The sequence below is a fragment of the Carassius carassius genome, chromosome 29 (genome assembly GCF_963082965.1).
Source record: "Carassius carassius chromosome 29, fCarCar2.1, whole genome shotgun sequence".
In the NCBI taxonomy this organism is placed as follows: Eukaryota; Metazoa; Chordata; class Actinopteri; order Cypriniformes; family Cyprinidae; genus Carassius; species Carassius carassius.
The window spans coordinates 9,727,289-9,743,425 of NC_081783.1; the positions used below are offsets into that span (position 1 = coordinate 9,727,289).

Genomic DNA, 16,137 nt, shown 5'->3' on the forward strand with positions numbered 1-16,137 from the left:
TGTACTTCCTGTACTTAACCACAACATACCTTCAATCATATCTTAACTCTTATGTCTAGAAGTGATGGTTAAATTTTTTGTGTTGTTAATTCCTAAAATTAATTATGTATATGACCATAAAAAAATTATTTGTATGTATTTAAAAAGTATTTTTTTTTATAATATAAAACCTGACATAGTATTAACCATCAATGGCAAGTGGTGGACTAAAATGCCTTTTATGAGCCTGTTCTTGCAAATATAGCAGCATCTATATCGTAGTGTATCTTTGTGTGCTTCCTGTGCTTAACCACAAACATATCTGCAACCATATCTTAACTGTCATGTCAAGAAGTTATGATTGCATTTTTCGTGTTGTTAATTCCTAACATTAATTATGTACATGACTAAAATTATTTGTACTAACAACACAATATTTAATGATTTAGCTTCTAAAATGATCATTCTGAACTTTGTACTCCTTTTAGTGGACATTACCGACCTCTAGTGGAGACATTTAAAACCTTGATATGACTGACAATTGGAAAAACTGAAACTCTTCTAATGGCCCTACAAGTATTTATCAGTCTGAGGTAGACAGAGTCTGAATTTTTATATTGCCAGCCCTCTATTAGGCCGTTTTTTTTTTCATAGTCTTCCCAAGCAGGGGCATTGCTATTGGGGGGAAAAGGGTGACAGAGTGCACATGGCCCAGAATTCCTAGCAACTCCCCTTTTCCAAAGATTCGCAAAAGTCTTTTGTCCAATTGTGGCTCAGTGTAATGCTCTTTTATCTCCTTTAGTGCAATACTGTATGTTGAATTTTCCATTAAAATGTTTGTTCATTTGTTACCATATTAGAGATTCAACAGATTTATTAATAAAAATCAGATGTATATTATCTACCAAAGATATCTTTGTCACTCACTTTGGATATTGCTAGTCTTTATATAAATATTTCACATGAGAAGTGTCTTTGTATGCTTAAACATTATCAGTCTCAGAAAGAAGAAGTGAGTTCACCTTCACAGACCTCTTATGTATCAAAATGCAATATTGTTATGGTATTGTTACAATATTGTTTGGTGTATAAAGTACCTGAAAGTCATACTCAAGTAAAAGTACAGATATCTTACCAGAAAATTACTTTGGTAGAAGTTGTAGTTTGGAATACTACTTGACTAAAAGTCTTAAAGTATGTGATATCTATTGTACTTAAGTACAAAAAGTATTTTTTTAAATCTTAAATGTACTGAAGTATTCAAAGTAAAAGTACAAGTAAAAGCAAAATGGAAAAGCAGCATATATATATATATATATATATATATATATACAGTATATATATATATACAGTACAGACCAAAAGTTTTGACACACCTTCTCATTCAAAGAGTTTTCTTTATTTTCATGACTATGAAAATTGACCAAACTTTTGGTCTGTACTGTATATATATATATATATATATATATATATATATATATATATATATAAATAATATAAATTTTCATACACAGCAAGAATGTGTTCAGTTTTAACTATTTCTTCCATTTCATAGGGTAAGAATAGGAAGCACTTCTTCCGTTACTTAGTGTTTTCATTCCAACATACGAAAACATTTCTGGAATTTGCATCTGAAATGGCATGTATTTACACAGTTTATGTATCTTATAGGGAACATGGTTGCATTCAAACTGCAGATACAGATCTATAAATAGGCCTCATGGTTTGTTTTTAACATAAAACGTTGAAAACTGGTATTTGAAATAATCTAAAACATGAAGAAAAATGGTCGAAATGTGAAATCAAAACCACCAGTAGGTGAAAGCAAGTGAGTGTTAATGAGTGAATCGTTGAGATTCAACCGATTCATTCAAACGGCTGATTCATTCAGAAACAAAGCATTTGACCGTGTTAATGAGTGAATCAATGGATCATTTATGCAACCGATTCGTTCAAAAAGCTGATCCATTGCTAAGAGACGCAAAACAGTCCTGTGATCCGTTTGGAACTATTTTCGGTGGCAAAATTTAGCAAAAACAACAATATTATGTCTAAAATGTAAGTAATTTATTGCTTTACTGAACTTGCATACAATGATTATTTAATGAGTAATGTTCATGCATCTGCAGAACAACAATACTCTTTATGTGATATAGATTGTTAACTAGGCCTACATGAAATTATATAAATATAAAAAGCATACAGAAGGATTTTTGCGGAGTAAAAGTTAAAATTGACTGAAATATATAAACTCAAGTAAAGTACAGATACTCCCAAAAATACTTAAGTACTGTAACGAAGTATTTTTACGTTTGTTTTATCCAAAGCGTTAGTATTATGTAACTTCGTTACAATACACTATTGGTTAATCCTTTTATTCCATGTATCTTAAAATGGTATAGATATATTATTGATATATTCTGTATCTGGATGATCAGTAGTACAGCTCATGAATTTGTGACCATTTTATATACTTATGTGGATAATTTCAAATTTACTTTGCAAGTGAATGTTCTACTTGACATGTTGGTGAGAAAAATTAAGGTAGGCTATATAACAACTTTATTACAAAACATACAAATTGTAACACTCTTTTGCTTGCCGCCAGTTTTCATCCTACCTTTTTTTGAAAAAAGACTTACCAAGAGTCAGATTTTAAAGATTTTAGAAAATTTGAATTTGGAAAATGGATATTAGCCTGATTCTATGATTAAGACGACACCAATTTCTCTCTCTGTGATGCTAAAAATGTGATGATATCTAAATGGTATCATTGTTTGTTAGTGATTGGGTTAGGTAACAAAGGGTGCAATATTATATCCATGAACACACACAAAAGAATATGTATGTCTGATTTGTAAGAGCACAAACATGCCCTAGATTGACCAACAAAAACAAACAGCTCTTTGATTTCATTCTTCCTCTTGCTTTGTTATTGAATGTCTCCATGTTCACTTTGTCCCGTCTCTTTTGAAAACAGTAGAAACAGAAAAGGAGAAACATGAAATAACTGATTCTGTGCTGTGGTTTATTTGCAATCAGACTGCAACAATTCAACCGTTTATTTTTTTTTTTAATTCCTACATTAGCTTCTTTAATGATACATTACAGCCTTTAGACATGCTCCACAAACTCTTACTTGTCACTGAAATGTATAATGACATTCCTAATAAAAGTCAATTTTTTTCACTTGGATTCCCATATTCAGTGGTTCAGCATGAAGTGTTGTAATTTTATAGTTGATTGATTTAAGGAGAACACAAGGGCAGGCTTAATTTGCTTTTTGCAAACATTCATTGGTAAACTGGAATGTCCCCACTTGCATGCACTCTGTCAAAAGTTTAAGACTGATAAAGTAGCACCGGCACCATTAAGACCTCACTGGGCCCTGGGGCTATGACTTACTGCAGGGCCCCCATCACAATAATTATGTGTGTGTGTATGATAAATAAGAATTACCACCAGCCATCAGAATTGCTGGATGCATTGAAATTTCTTGTTACCAATTTCAATATCACAATAAAATACTAGCCCAAGTAAAACCAAGCTTACTGAACACAAGTAAACAGCAACTAATTATAATAGAACAAAGATACAAATGAAAATCAACCTACATTAAAAACTTAAACAAATAATAATAATAATAATAAGAAGAAATATTACATTGTATAAAGTAAATGTACAGAACAATAATTAAACTAACATCAAAACAATAATTAAACCAACCTAAAATCTGTGTGGACAATTGCGCTTTTTTTATCTGCACAGAGTACGCATGCGCATTGAAGAGCTACTCAAGACGACCATTTGAGATTAAAAAGTATTATATTTTATTTTATAAAATGGACGATTCATTCTGGTATCGTGTAGAACGCTTTAAAGCTGCACTGAAGCTGCAATTCGGACTTTCCACCCAGTGAACCCCACTGAAGTCCACTATAAAGAGAAAAACCCTGAAATGTTTTCCTCAAAAACCTTAATTTCTTTTCAAATGAAGAAAGAACGACAATAAATAAAGGTGAGTAAATTATGAGGAAATTAATTTAGAAATGAACCAATCCTTTAAGTCTGCATGCATTTATTTGATCGAATATAAAGTTAAAAGTAATATTGTGAGATATTATTACAAAGCAATCATATTTTGAAGTATGTTCCATTATTTTAGATTTGAACTCTAATTTTTTTTTTTTTTTTCACGGTTGATAAAATAAATCCTGGCTTCATAAGCAAGCAAAAAAATAGAAATGTGTCCAAACATTTGACCAGCCCAGTCCCATTATTAAGCAGTCAGAATGCTCTCAGGTGCATCCTGAATGACAGAAACAGAGAGAGGCACTGAAGAGAGAGACATGTATTACATTGCATTGTTTAGGCATTTTAGGCAAATTAGGCATTACAGGCATGATCAAATAAAAATTACATCCATAATTTTCTGAAGACAGTCAGTTTCCTTCAAAAAATACAGTGATATAAAAACACGTGCACTGGGTTTCGACTGTGACAGGTGCAGTGACCATGATTATTCAATGAAGTCAAAGCCTTTTGGAAAATCTATTTGTGGCAGTGAGTTTTGATATTGTGTTGGGCCGCCACAAATAAATCTGGTCTAGGGGTATGACTCGCTTCGGGTGAGAGAGGTCCCGGGTTTAAATCCCGGACGAGCCCCCAATTGTTACGTTCCCCTCTTTTTTTGGTCTAAGGGGTTTCAAGGGGAGTAACAAGTGTTGTAACATAAATAAATAAATGTGAGAAAACTCCTTTCCGTCTATCCCAGCTCTAAATACCTCTCATTGAGTTAGATCCAGAAGGCTACACAGCACCTTTTGATTCACACCTTGTAACAAAAGAAAACTGAAAAAAGTACGCTTACTAAACGTTTCTTTTATTTAAATAAAAAGTATCCAAATAATTATAAAGTAAACAAATGATCAAACAAACAAAACAAGTTTAAATAATAACCAAATCATCAGGAGAGGACCAGGCCAAAATAACAAACAAAACGTCTCAAGGTTACGTATGTAACCCTAGTTCCTTGAAGGAACGAGACGCTGCGTCGAAACGCTTTTGGGGAACGTCCCTGACGAGACCGACTCTGAATATCGTGTGCAATCAGTCCATCGGAAAGGCGTGACGTCACGGGCGGGGTGACGTAGCGACCAGGAAGCTATAAAAGCACGTGCCGTGCAGCTGTCTTCAGCTTCGAGTAGGGAAGCAAGCGCCGGCAGGGGTGCCGGGAGTATGGCTCTGCGACGCAGCGTCTCGTTCCTTCAAGGAACTAGGGTTACATACGTAACCTTGAGACGTTCCTTTTCAGGAACTCGAGCTGCGTCGAAACGCTTTTGGGGAACGATGTGCCCACGCTGCCAGACTTCCAAATCCCTGCCTAGTGTGTAGTCAAAAGAGCACAGCTAAGAGGAGAGAACAGAAGAGCCCGGCGTGGCTCGCATGTCAAGATCGTAAAATCGGACAAATGTGGAGGGCGTGGACCACCCCGCAGCGTTGCAGATGTCCAAGAGGGACACACCTGCTGAGAAGGCCTTGGAGGCCGCCATACCCCGAGTAGAGTGAGCCTTGGCCCCCAAAGGAGGGGGAAGACCAGAGGACTCATACGTTGAGACGTTGATAGCCTCGACTATCCAACGACTAAGGGTCTGCTTGGTGGCAGGAGAACCCTTGTTAGAAGGACCGTAGCAAACAAGCAATTGGTCTGATTTTCTCCACAGGGCAGCTCTGTGGACGTATGCGTCCAGTGCTCGCACTGGACACATACAGTTTAGCTTCTCTTGGTCTGGCTCCCGAAAGGGAGGAGGACAGAAGGCCTGCAGTACGATAGGTTGTGGTGTAACAGAGGGAACCTTCGGAACATAACCCGCTCGAGGGTATAAGAATGCTTTGGCCATACCAGGGGCAAAGTCTAAGTAAGTAGGGGCCACCGAAAGGGCCTGAAGATCTCAAACTCTCTTTAGTGAGGTGATTGCCAGTAACAGGGCAGTTTTAAGTGTCAGATGTCTATCTGAGATATCTTGTATTGGCTCGAATGGAGCTTTACAAAGAGCCTCTAGAACCACAACCAAATCCCAGGGGGGAACACGGGATCGTACTGGAGGTCTCAGCCTCAGCGCATCGCGGAGGAAACGTGTAACTAGGGGGTGTCTACCCACTGACTGACCATTGAAAGGGACATGGAAAGCAGCTATGGCCGCCACGTAAACCTTTAAGGTGGAGTGGGATAACCCCGCAGAGAGCCTGGCTTGTAAAAACTCCAGAACTGTACCAACTGGGCAGTCTGCTGGGTCAAGCCGGCGGTCTCTGCACCATGAAGTGAAGAGCTTCCACTTCAGGGCGTACAGTTTCCTCATAGAGGGAGCTCTGGATTGGAGTAGGGTCTCAACAACCTCGGTTGAGAGACCAGCTGCTAACAGCTGTGCCCCCTCAGGGGCCACACCCACAGCTTCCACAACTCCGGAAGGGTGAATTATCGTGCCCTGCGCCTGTGAGAGTCGGTCTGTCCTGATCGGTATCTCCCACGGAGAGCCGTCGAGGAGCGAGACTAGGTCTGAGAACCATACTCGGCCCGGCCAGAACGGGGCTACTAGTAGTAGACGGGCCCCGTCCCGGCGTACTCTCGCCAGAACTCCCGGGAGCAGAGCGATAGGGGGAAAAGCGTACAGACGAAGCCTCGGCCAGGTCTGTACCATAGCGTCCAGTCCCAGAGGAGCTGGATGAACTAGAGAGAACCAGAGGGGACATTGCGATGTCTCCTGAGTCGCAAAGAGGTCCACCTGGGCTGTGCCAAATACTCTCCATATCTGCTTCACCACCTCGGGGTGAAGCATCCATTCCCCGGGCCTAGGCCCCTGTCTCGACAGTATGTCTGCTCCCACATTCAATCTCCCAGGAATATACACTGCTCTGATCGAGAGGAGTTTGCCCTGGGACCACAGAAGGATCTGGTGTGCCAGCTTGTACAAGGGGCGCGAACGCGGACCCCCCTGGTGATTGATATAAGAGACCACTGATGTGTTGTCGGTGCGCACCAACACATGGTGACCTCTCAGGTCTGGGAGGAAATATTTCAATGCTCGATAGACCGCTAGTATCTCTAGGCAATTGATGTGCCATGTTAGATGGCGACCACTCCACAGACCGCGGGCAGGGTGGCCACTCATGACCGCACCCCAACCGGTGAGGGACGCATCTGTCGCTAGCGTTACACGGCGACAAGGAACTCCCTGCCACTGTAGGGGTCTCATGTGCAGCAGGCCAAAAGGTATCACGTTGGACGCAGCTGCCATCAGCCCTAACAATCTCTGAAATTGTTTGACAGTGAGTGACTGGCCTTCTTTGACTCTCTCGACTGATGTGAGGATCGACTCGATCCGAGCAGGAGACAAGCGTGCCTGCATCGTGGTCGAATTCCACACTACGCCTAGATACGTGGTTCTCTGAACTGGAGAAAGTACACTCTTCTTGGCGTTTAGTCTCAAACCCAGCTCCCCCATGTGTGCGAGAACGACATCTCGATGTCGAGCTGCCATCTGCTCTGATTGAGCTAGGATCAACCAATCGTCGATATAATTTAAGATGCGGATGCCCTGCATACGGAGGGATACCAGAGCCGCATCCATACATTTCGTGAACGTGCGGGGTGAGAGTGCGAGGCCAAAGGGAAGTACTCGATATTGATAAGCTTTGCCCCCGAAAGCGAACCTCAGAAACTTCCTGTGTTGTGGAAGGATGGATATGTGGAAGTATGCGTTTTTGAGATCTATTGTGACAAACCAGTCCTCGGATCTGATTTGAGCTACAACCTGGTTGACAGTAAGCATTTTGAACTTCAGTGACATAACTGAGCGGTTCAGGAGACGTAAGTCTAAGATCGGACGCAACCCCCCATCCTTCTTTGGAACTATGAAATACCGGATGTAAAATCCGGATTCCATGTCTAGAGGAGGGACCACCTCGATGGCCTCTTTCCTTAATAGGGTATTCACTTCTTGTTCCATAACCAGAGCCTGCTGGGGGCCGACCACAGTCGGTGTAACCCCGTTGAACTTCGGTGGTGGATAACCGAACTGAATGCAATAGCCTCTTTCTATTGTACGCAGGACCCATTGAGATACATTTGGCAGTAGCTTCCACGCTGCTAAATAATCTACTAAGGGAATCAGTCTCTCGAGACTGACCTCTGGTGTAAGAGGCCCCCGAAGGGGCGGCGAGCATCCCAGCTCCGCTACGCTCACGGGCGGAAGTAACTGGGGGTGGCGCTCGCTGGAGGCCGCTGCGCCCTGAAGCTCTGGCAGGGTTGGCAGACCAACCTCCTGAGGGTACTGAGGTGAGACGGGCACCGTATAACGAGGTGAACCGCGCTCTACCCCAGCAGGGGCTACCCTCTGGATCCTGGCGTCAGGATCTTTGGGTCAAGGACTTCCGGGCTTCGATGACAGATCTTAAATCGGTTTTTGCCCTAGAAGCCCCCGACTCAGAGCGTCGTTGCCCTCGGTCCCGACGTGGGGAGCACGAGTGGCGACGCTCTGCTTTTGCACTTCCCGGTGTGAGGAGCCGGTATGTGGCGTGGTCATCTCCCGCCCAGATGCACCACGAGAGCGACGAGGGAGGAAACTCTGGAACGCCGCCGCCTGCTTGTGTGCCTCCTGGAACCTGTCGACGACAGTATTAACTGTGTCGCCGAACAGGCCCGAGGCTTGAAGCGGGGCGTCCAGGAGGCAGACCCTGTCTCGTTCTTTAATTTCTGACAGGGTCAGCCACAAATGCCTCTCCGCGGCCACTAAGGCTGCCATAGACCGCCCAATTGCGCGAGCGGTCTCCTTAGTGGCGCGGAGGGAGAGATCAGCGGTCTTTCTGAGTTCTTCAATATCTTCAGACTTAATCCCCTCCCCCTCATCGACATCTCTCAGCAGGTCAGCCTGATAAGCTTGCAGGACTGCCATAGTATGAAGGCACGCCCCAGCCTGACCTGCTGCCACATAACCTTTGCCCACTAGCGATGATGTAACTCGAAGCGGCTTAGTGGGCAATGTCGGAGCCTTTAGAGACGAGGCCGAACCGGGTGACAGATAGCCCGCGAGCGTCTGTTCGACCCGTGGCATCGCTCTATAACCACGCTCTCCCAGCCCCATCACGTTGCCATAATATAGTGAATCAGGGCCAAAGAGGCGGGTCGAATACGGGTGATTCCACGATCTCGATAACTCATCATGGAGATCGGGAAAATACGGAAGGCTCCGACGTGGAGGTGGTTGCTTCGGCCGCAGAAAGCGTTCGTCTAATTTGCTTCTCTGCAGCTCAGTCTGTTTCTCAGCAGGCCAGTCGATTTATAATTTATCTACTTCATGCGTGACCACCTCCAAAAGCTCCTCATACTGGGGCGACAGGGGTGGCGAATCCCCAGCAACAGTCTCCACATCGACCTCCTCGGAGGACGAGTGGTGAAGAGCTGATTCCTCACCCTGGGGGGAAGAAACCGACGAGCGTGCTTCCGAACCCAGGGTTTGGGCGCCGGATCTGGCAGATGAGGAAGGAGATAAGGACTGGCCCGTCTCCATTCCTTCTGACAGATCCACCTGCGAACCCCACGAGTGCAGCAGCCGCTCTGCCTCGGCAGAAGCGGGGCCAGCACCGCGAGGAACGCTGGTGAAGGCTCCCTCCTCGAAGAGAGCCCTCCGGGATCGAAGCGTCCGCATTGGCAAACGTTCGCAATGCGGGCAGTCGGCCCCCTCGAGAGCCGACTCAGCGTGCTTCGATCCCAGGCAAGCCACGCACAGCCTGTGTGTATCCCCGCTCGTAATGTAGCGAGGGCAGGGAGGAACACACAATCTGTAACGTGGCTTGGAATCGCCCTTCAAATGTTTGGTCTTTTGCTTTTGCTTAGGCATATTGAGCTGTTTTAGCGATCTCTTTTAAGCTAAGGGACAGACAACAATAAATAGGACCAACAGGACAGACTTTTGACATGCACACACAGAGCGCTTGCTGACAGATTCGAAGCTGAAGCCAGCTGCACGGCACGTGCTTTTATAGCTTCCTGGTCGCTACGTCACCCCGCCCGTGACGTCACGCCTTTCCGATGGACTGATTGCACACGATATTCAGAGTCGGTCTCGTCAGGGACGTTCCCCAAAAGCGTTTCGACGCAGCTCGAGTTCCTGAAAAGGAACAAGGGCTTTCTAAATTTTAAACCCAGATAAATTACCTAACAAAAGAAAAGAAAAATAAAGACAGTCATCTTACCTCTCTTCCTGACTAACAAGACATAAACAGGAGAAAAGTTTAGGGATGGATAATCCAAATAAATTGGCGCCCGTCTCCCTACACGGTTTAAACATTCAAACTCACACAGTCTAAATGGTTGTACTCAGACAACAGGTTTCACCACATAATATAAGTTCTCTTTTCAACAACAGTTCACACAACTCTGTCTGGGATAGCTGGAGAGGGATTCCTGTCGATCACAGTCTCTTTGCTGCTTTATAAAGGCTGCCAGCAGAAAAGCCACGCTCCTGCTAATTAAGATCAGCTGCGGATGATTTGGAGTGCTGCATGAAAGAGAGAGAGAGAGAGATAAAAGAAAAAGTGAACACATTCACCAGCACAATACAACGGCAAGTCTACATCACAGGACGTAACAATGTATGGGAAACACAATGAAACTTACCTGCTTGAACTCTTTTAGTTGATCTTTTGATGTCACCACGTGTCAGTGCTTTATGAAGAGATCGATCTGCACACCTTTTGGATACTGCATCTAGAACTGGGTTGACCGGGTACTCGGTACCACCGGTACTTAAAAAAAACCTGGTACCGTAACATTTTCAGTTCTTTAGACTTGGTACCAAAGTACCGGGTCTTTTGACAACACTAGTTGGAAAGAGTTCAAATACACAGAAATGCTGAAAAACCACAGAATTTGCGGGATTTTTCTGAAGAACAGCAGACAGTATCACTAAACGACAACAACAAAAAAAGTGTGGATCATTCAGCTAACAACACAGTATTAAGTCGTAAACTATTGAACGGGGTCATGTTTATAAAGCCAACTATTATTTTATCTTGTGGACAATATATTTTATGTGAAATATCTGATTCAGGCCAGTACTAAATAAGAAATAAGATGCATTTTGTATGATCCCTCTTGTTAAAATTTTTAACATTTCGTAGATTCTGCAAGGTGTATGTAAAATTTTGACCTTATGTGTGTATAAAAACAGTAGGCTATGTGTGTGTATGAATGCTTGCATGTGTATATATGGCAATAACATTTTTATCCACATTTAATTTTTATAATATTTTTTATATAATTTTTTTATATTATTGTCTTTAAGCTGTGGAGTCAGATGGAGGCCTCAAATTTACTTAAAAAAAGGCATTGCAGAGGACTTACAACTAGAACCAACTCAAGCACTCAAGCAATGGTGACACACATTTAACTTTCCCTGTGATATAAACATTTCCCTGTGGTAATTATTCAGATTATTCTCATTCTCATTGTGTAGCACTGGTTTAAATGGATTGTTCACCCAAAAAGGAAAATTCTGTCATCAATTACTTACTTTTTAAAGAATTCCGAGAGCTCTCTGACCCTTCAGCAAATCTGCGTGATGCAGCTGACACAGAATAGCATGCACTGTTTACGTTCAGTGCATGGATATTCTCCAAAATGTAACCAGGGTGAAATCAGGGAGACAAATTGTTGAAAAGTCATTACTTTTGTTTTCTTTGTGTACAGAAAGAATTTTCGTAGCTTCATAAAATTGTTGTTGAACCCCTGATGTCCCATGGATTATTTTATCTCCTTGCCACGTTTCTGTACCTTGATCATGGTAATTACATGGCTGTCTATGGGTTGGTCAGAGAGGTCTCAGAATTCATCAAAATATCTTAATTTGGGTTCCAAAGATGAACGAAGGGCTTACGGGTTTGGGAAGACATGAGGGTGAGTGAGTAATGACAGAATTTTCATTTTGGGGAGAGCTAACCCTTTAAACTTTGTGAATATTATGTACAGGAAGCACTAGAAGTAAAGACTTGTACTACTTGGGGTAGTGTTTTAAATAAACTTTAATATATATATTAAAGTCTATATATATATATAGATCCAGATCTGGCCCAGATGAGTGTTGCTATCTGGGGGTGCTACCCCACCTAGCCCTATTGTTAATCCAGCCCTGAGTAGTACTATACTACATGTATCTGTACTAAAAGTTTATACAAAAAATGTATATTTGTGTATAAGTTAGTGTTTTTTTTTTGTTGTTGTTTTCTTTTTTTAAACACCACATTTAGTCGCACATTGTAGAATAACTGACAAAGCCCAACAAAACAATATCCAATGAGAAAAATCCAATGAGGTCATAACAGAGTGATTGTAAGATTTTGGTTTGCATTGTATGTTTTGTACTGGGTTATTTTCACTGCAACAGAAACATGTTTAAATTTGAGACTAGTCTGTTGTTCCCCTTTTTGGCTGTTAAGCAATGCCATTGTGTTTGGATTGTGTGCATGAGTGTTGAAAGCAGAATTTCCACATGATCCCAGCCAACATATAAAAACTCAGTTAAATCTTCCTACCAGACTGAGGACGGCAGCAGAGAAGACAGCATCTGAAAACAAATGCTTACAGGACCATGAAACTTTACATCCTTTTCAGTTTTCTGCTTTTGGCAGGTAAGAAATGTCTACAGCACAAATAAAGCATGTTCTAATTTTACCTCGAATCTATTTAAGGATAAATTAAATGCATGACATTTTCTCACAAACAAGAGTAAGTATTTAGATTAGTTTTAATTTGCTAAATTTGACTGATGTTTTATGGTGTCAATAAAAAAAAAACATTGCGAAAAGAGTAAACATGTTAAGTAAATATTGCAAAGACAGTTAAACAACAACAACAAAAAAACTAATTATGCAAATTAAAGTCTCAATGTGTGTGTCTTTTTCAGTGATTTGCAGCTGTCTTGTTGATGCTAGTCAAGGTATGAAATATAAATAAAGAAAAAGACAAACAGGCAGACATATAAAGACAGACAGAGAATAAAGTAACACAGAAAATGATTTTCATTTCACAGTGAAATTTGGCCCTCTCTGCAATGGCAACTCAAAGAACCGTATAAGAGGATGTGATGGAAAGTATGGCTGTGGATACTATGGAGCCAGCCGGTAAATTGTTTTTTTTTTTCCTACTCCTTCTGACTCCCTTTATATAGAGCAAACAAATCTCAAACAAATTTAGTTTTCTCTGACCTCTCCTCATAGCTCTTCCCAGAAGTCATTGATGACACATTTAGTGGAGGCCGTGTTATGAAACTGATAACATTCTTTTGTTTTGAGTGTGTTACCAGAGACTTGACACTACAGCCCAATGTTACCAAACATCTTCTGTGCCATAGACAACATACTAATCAAATCCATCATCATTTACACAGTCCTCATTTACTTATCATATCTTCATTTTTTTGGAAACATAAGGTATTTCCCAAAGAGACCAGGCTGTTTTTTTTTCATACAGTGGAAATTTATGCGTACTAACATTATTATTCACTGAAAAACTGTCACAGGACACACAAGAAACAAATAATATTTGATGACACAATTCAGATCTAACTTGATGCATCCTGTTTGATTGTACATTAAAGATTTGGAAAGGTCTTGATCACGTTGAGTAAATGATGACAGAATATTCATTTTGTAGTGAATTATTCTTTTATGTGTGTTTGTGCTGCAGAGACGGTGGAAAACGGAAACATCAGGGTGTTGACATTGTGTGTGCTGACGGAGCCACGGTTTATGCTCCATTTAATGTGAAGCTGAACGGCAAAGCTGTTCCCTACAAAAAGAACAATGCTATAAATGATGGCATTAACTTGAGTGGAGAAGGTTTGTACTTACATCTGTTAAATGTTCTAAAAGCATTAACAGCAATGCAGCAAAACTTTTTTATAGACTTTCATGCTTGTAGAAAATAAAGTGCTTGCTTGATAAAATACTACTTGCAATATAGGACATGTGGAGAAAGATTTATATTAAGTCATAATCTCAAAGTAATCTTCTATCTCCCCACGTGATTTGTTTGGCAGGTCTCTGCTTCAAGCTGTTTTATGTTAAGCCAATCAGTTACTCTGGGACCCTCAAGAAAGGGCAGAAGATCGGAACTCTGCTCCCCATGCAGAAAGTTTATCCTGGCATCACTTCCCACATTCATGTTCAAATGTGTGACAAATCAGATCCCACCAAGTACTTCTGATGCTGATGGAGCTGATCGCCTCCTGCAAACAACTTTAGAATCATGTGCCATTTATATCAGCTTTCTTTCTTTACTCTGGTGCCCTGCACTTTGCAATCTAACAATAAAGTTTTGAAGACTATTATATCCTCAGTGTTACAGTGTGGTAAATTGTACCATCATAGCATATAAAAAATATCATGTTTTTTTTGGACTTATTCACAAAGAGATTCAAAACAGTGTCTGCTATATGCTACACATTGATAATTAGTAAGCAAAGTCAAAAATAATCATATGACATTTGAATCTGTAGTGTGGCTGTGTGCTCTAATGAATGTTCATGTTTAGTTTAAGCCAACCTGCTTTTATTTTTTGTTTCCTTTTGTGTGCCCCTCTGACATTTTTCATGGTTCTTTGTAGCAACTATTAAATGTAGTGCATTTAGTTGTCGGGGAGATATTTTTATAGTCTCTGAGAACATGGTGAAGCATTGCTTATACAATGAAGCAGAACACAGACCTCGTGCAGCATTTGCATTTACATCTCCTATCTAAAAGGAGATGTGGTCAAAACATGGTTACTCAGGATTAATTCTGTACATCTAGTCATCAAGTCTAGTCATCAAGTCTTTTTTGTTATCATGGCATTATATAAATTATGATTCCATTACAGCAGCATGTGTACATATTCATAGTATTAATTGTTTTTACACTGATTATCAGGCTAAATAATAACACTAAAGCGAAATTAGCGTTCTTTCTTCAACCCCTTTCAAGTTTACATTTTCCCCTGCATTTATTCAGTGTCCTGATATGCTGCTGAATAATCTGTACACAGTGGACTGTAGAAAAACTTACCAGTGTTTCTCATATTTCAAATAAATGTCGTTATTGCTTTCCATTAGTCAGGGATGGGTAAATGGGTTTCTTATCGTAAGCAATATCATCTTCCCACATTCAGATTAAATTGTGTGTTTGGTGGTATCAGGTTTGGCCACAGGAGGGAAGCAGAGTATATAGACGGGAACCAACTTCTGCGTTTTTGATGGATAAGTAGCCCTGATAAGCAGCTTCAGAACATTACTGGCATCCTGTATGAGAAGTACAATGTGGGTTATAGTATTAGGATATCAAAACATATCTAGTCAAAACATCTAAAGCCTGATGTTTCAGTTTCCTAATTATTTAAAGTTACTTTAAAAGTGTCCAATGAAACCAGCTCCCCAAGCTGCAACTTAATTAGCAAATTATTCCAGGCAAAGAGAGTAGCACATTTAAATGCCTTTCCCCCAATTCTGTATGCACCACTGGAACAGACAGTAAGTAAAAATCCTGGGACCAAAGGCTTTAACTACCAGTATGTTTCTTACAGATGTAGGTATGAAGATATTAAAGGAACACTCATTCTGTAGTTACATTGTGTGCCAAAACCGACAGAAAATGAAAAGTTGTGATTGATATGCCTAGGAACTGTACTATCATTTCGGCGTAATAAGCAGGCGCATTGATATTACACAGGGCCTGAACTTATGCTAACTTAACCAACACAACCACCTGCTTGCACATAAAGTAGCTTAGATCTATTTTTAGTAGCATTTTAATTTAAGTGTATTCAACCGCTCTCTGTAAGCACTTTTTACCAAAATATATGCTTTTGCAATTATGCTTTGCCAGTGTGTCGCCGAAATCTGAGCCGGTCAAGGGCTGCTGTTTGCGGGGGAACTGTGAACTTTAGACCACGGCCTCGCGTCTCACTTGTAGCTGAGAGATGGTGTGACTGACTCCAAAACCTGCCCAAAAACGAACAGCACTGAGTTTATTACACTTATTACACTCGAATTACACTCAGTATTATAACGGATGAAATCAATTTATGTAATGCAAGGCAAAAAATTTCAGCGCGAAAGGACTGATAGAGCT

General features: G+C 41.0%; 1 protein-coding gene across 1 annotated transcript; it reads left to right on the top strand.

The window, feature by feature from the left end:
- The first annotated feature begins 12,534 nt into the window (after positions 1–12,534).
- Positions 12,535–14,360, top strand: LOC132110119 (leukocyte cell-derived chemotaxin-2-like). Its single transcript, XM_059516717.1, has 5 exons — positions 12,535–12,663; positions 12,939–12,971; positions 13,065–13,155; positions 13,721–13,872; positions 14,073–14,360. The coding sequence occupies exons 1-5, from the start codon at positions 12,624–12,626 to the stop codon at positions 14,237–14,239; spliced, it is 483 nt and encodes a 160-aa protein (XP_059372700.1). The 5' UTR covers positions 12,535–12,623; the 3' UTR covers positions 14,240–14,360.
- Positions 14,361–16,137: the final 1,777 nt, after the last annotated feature.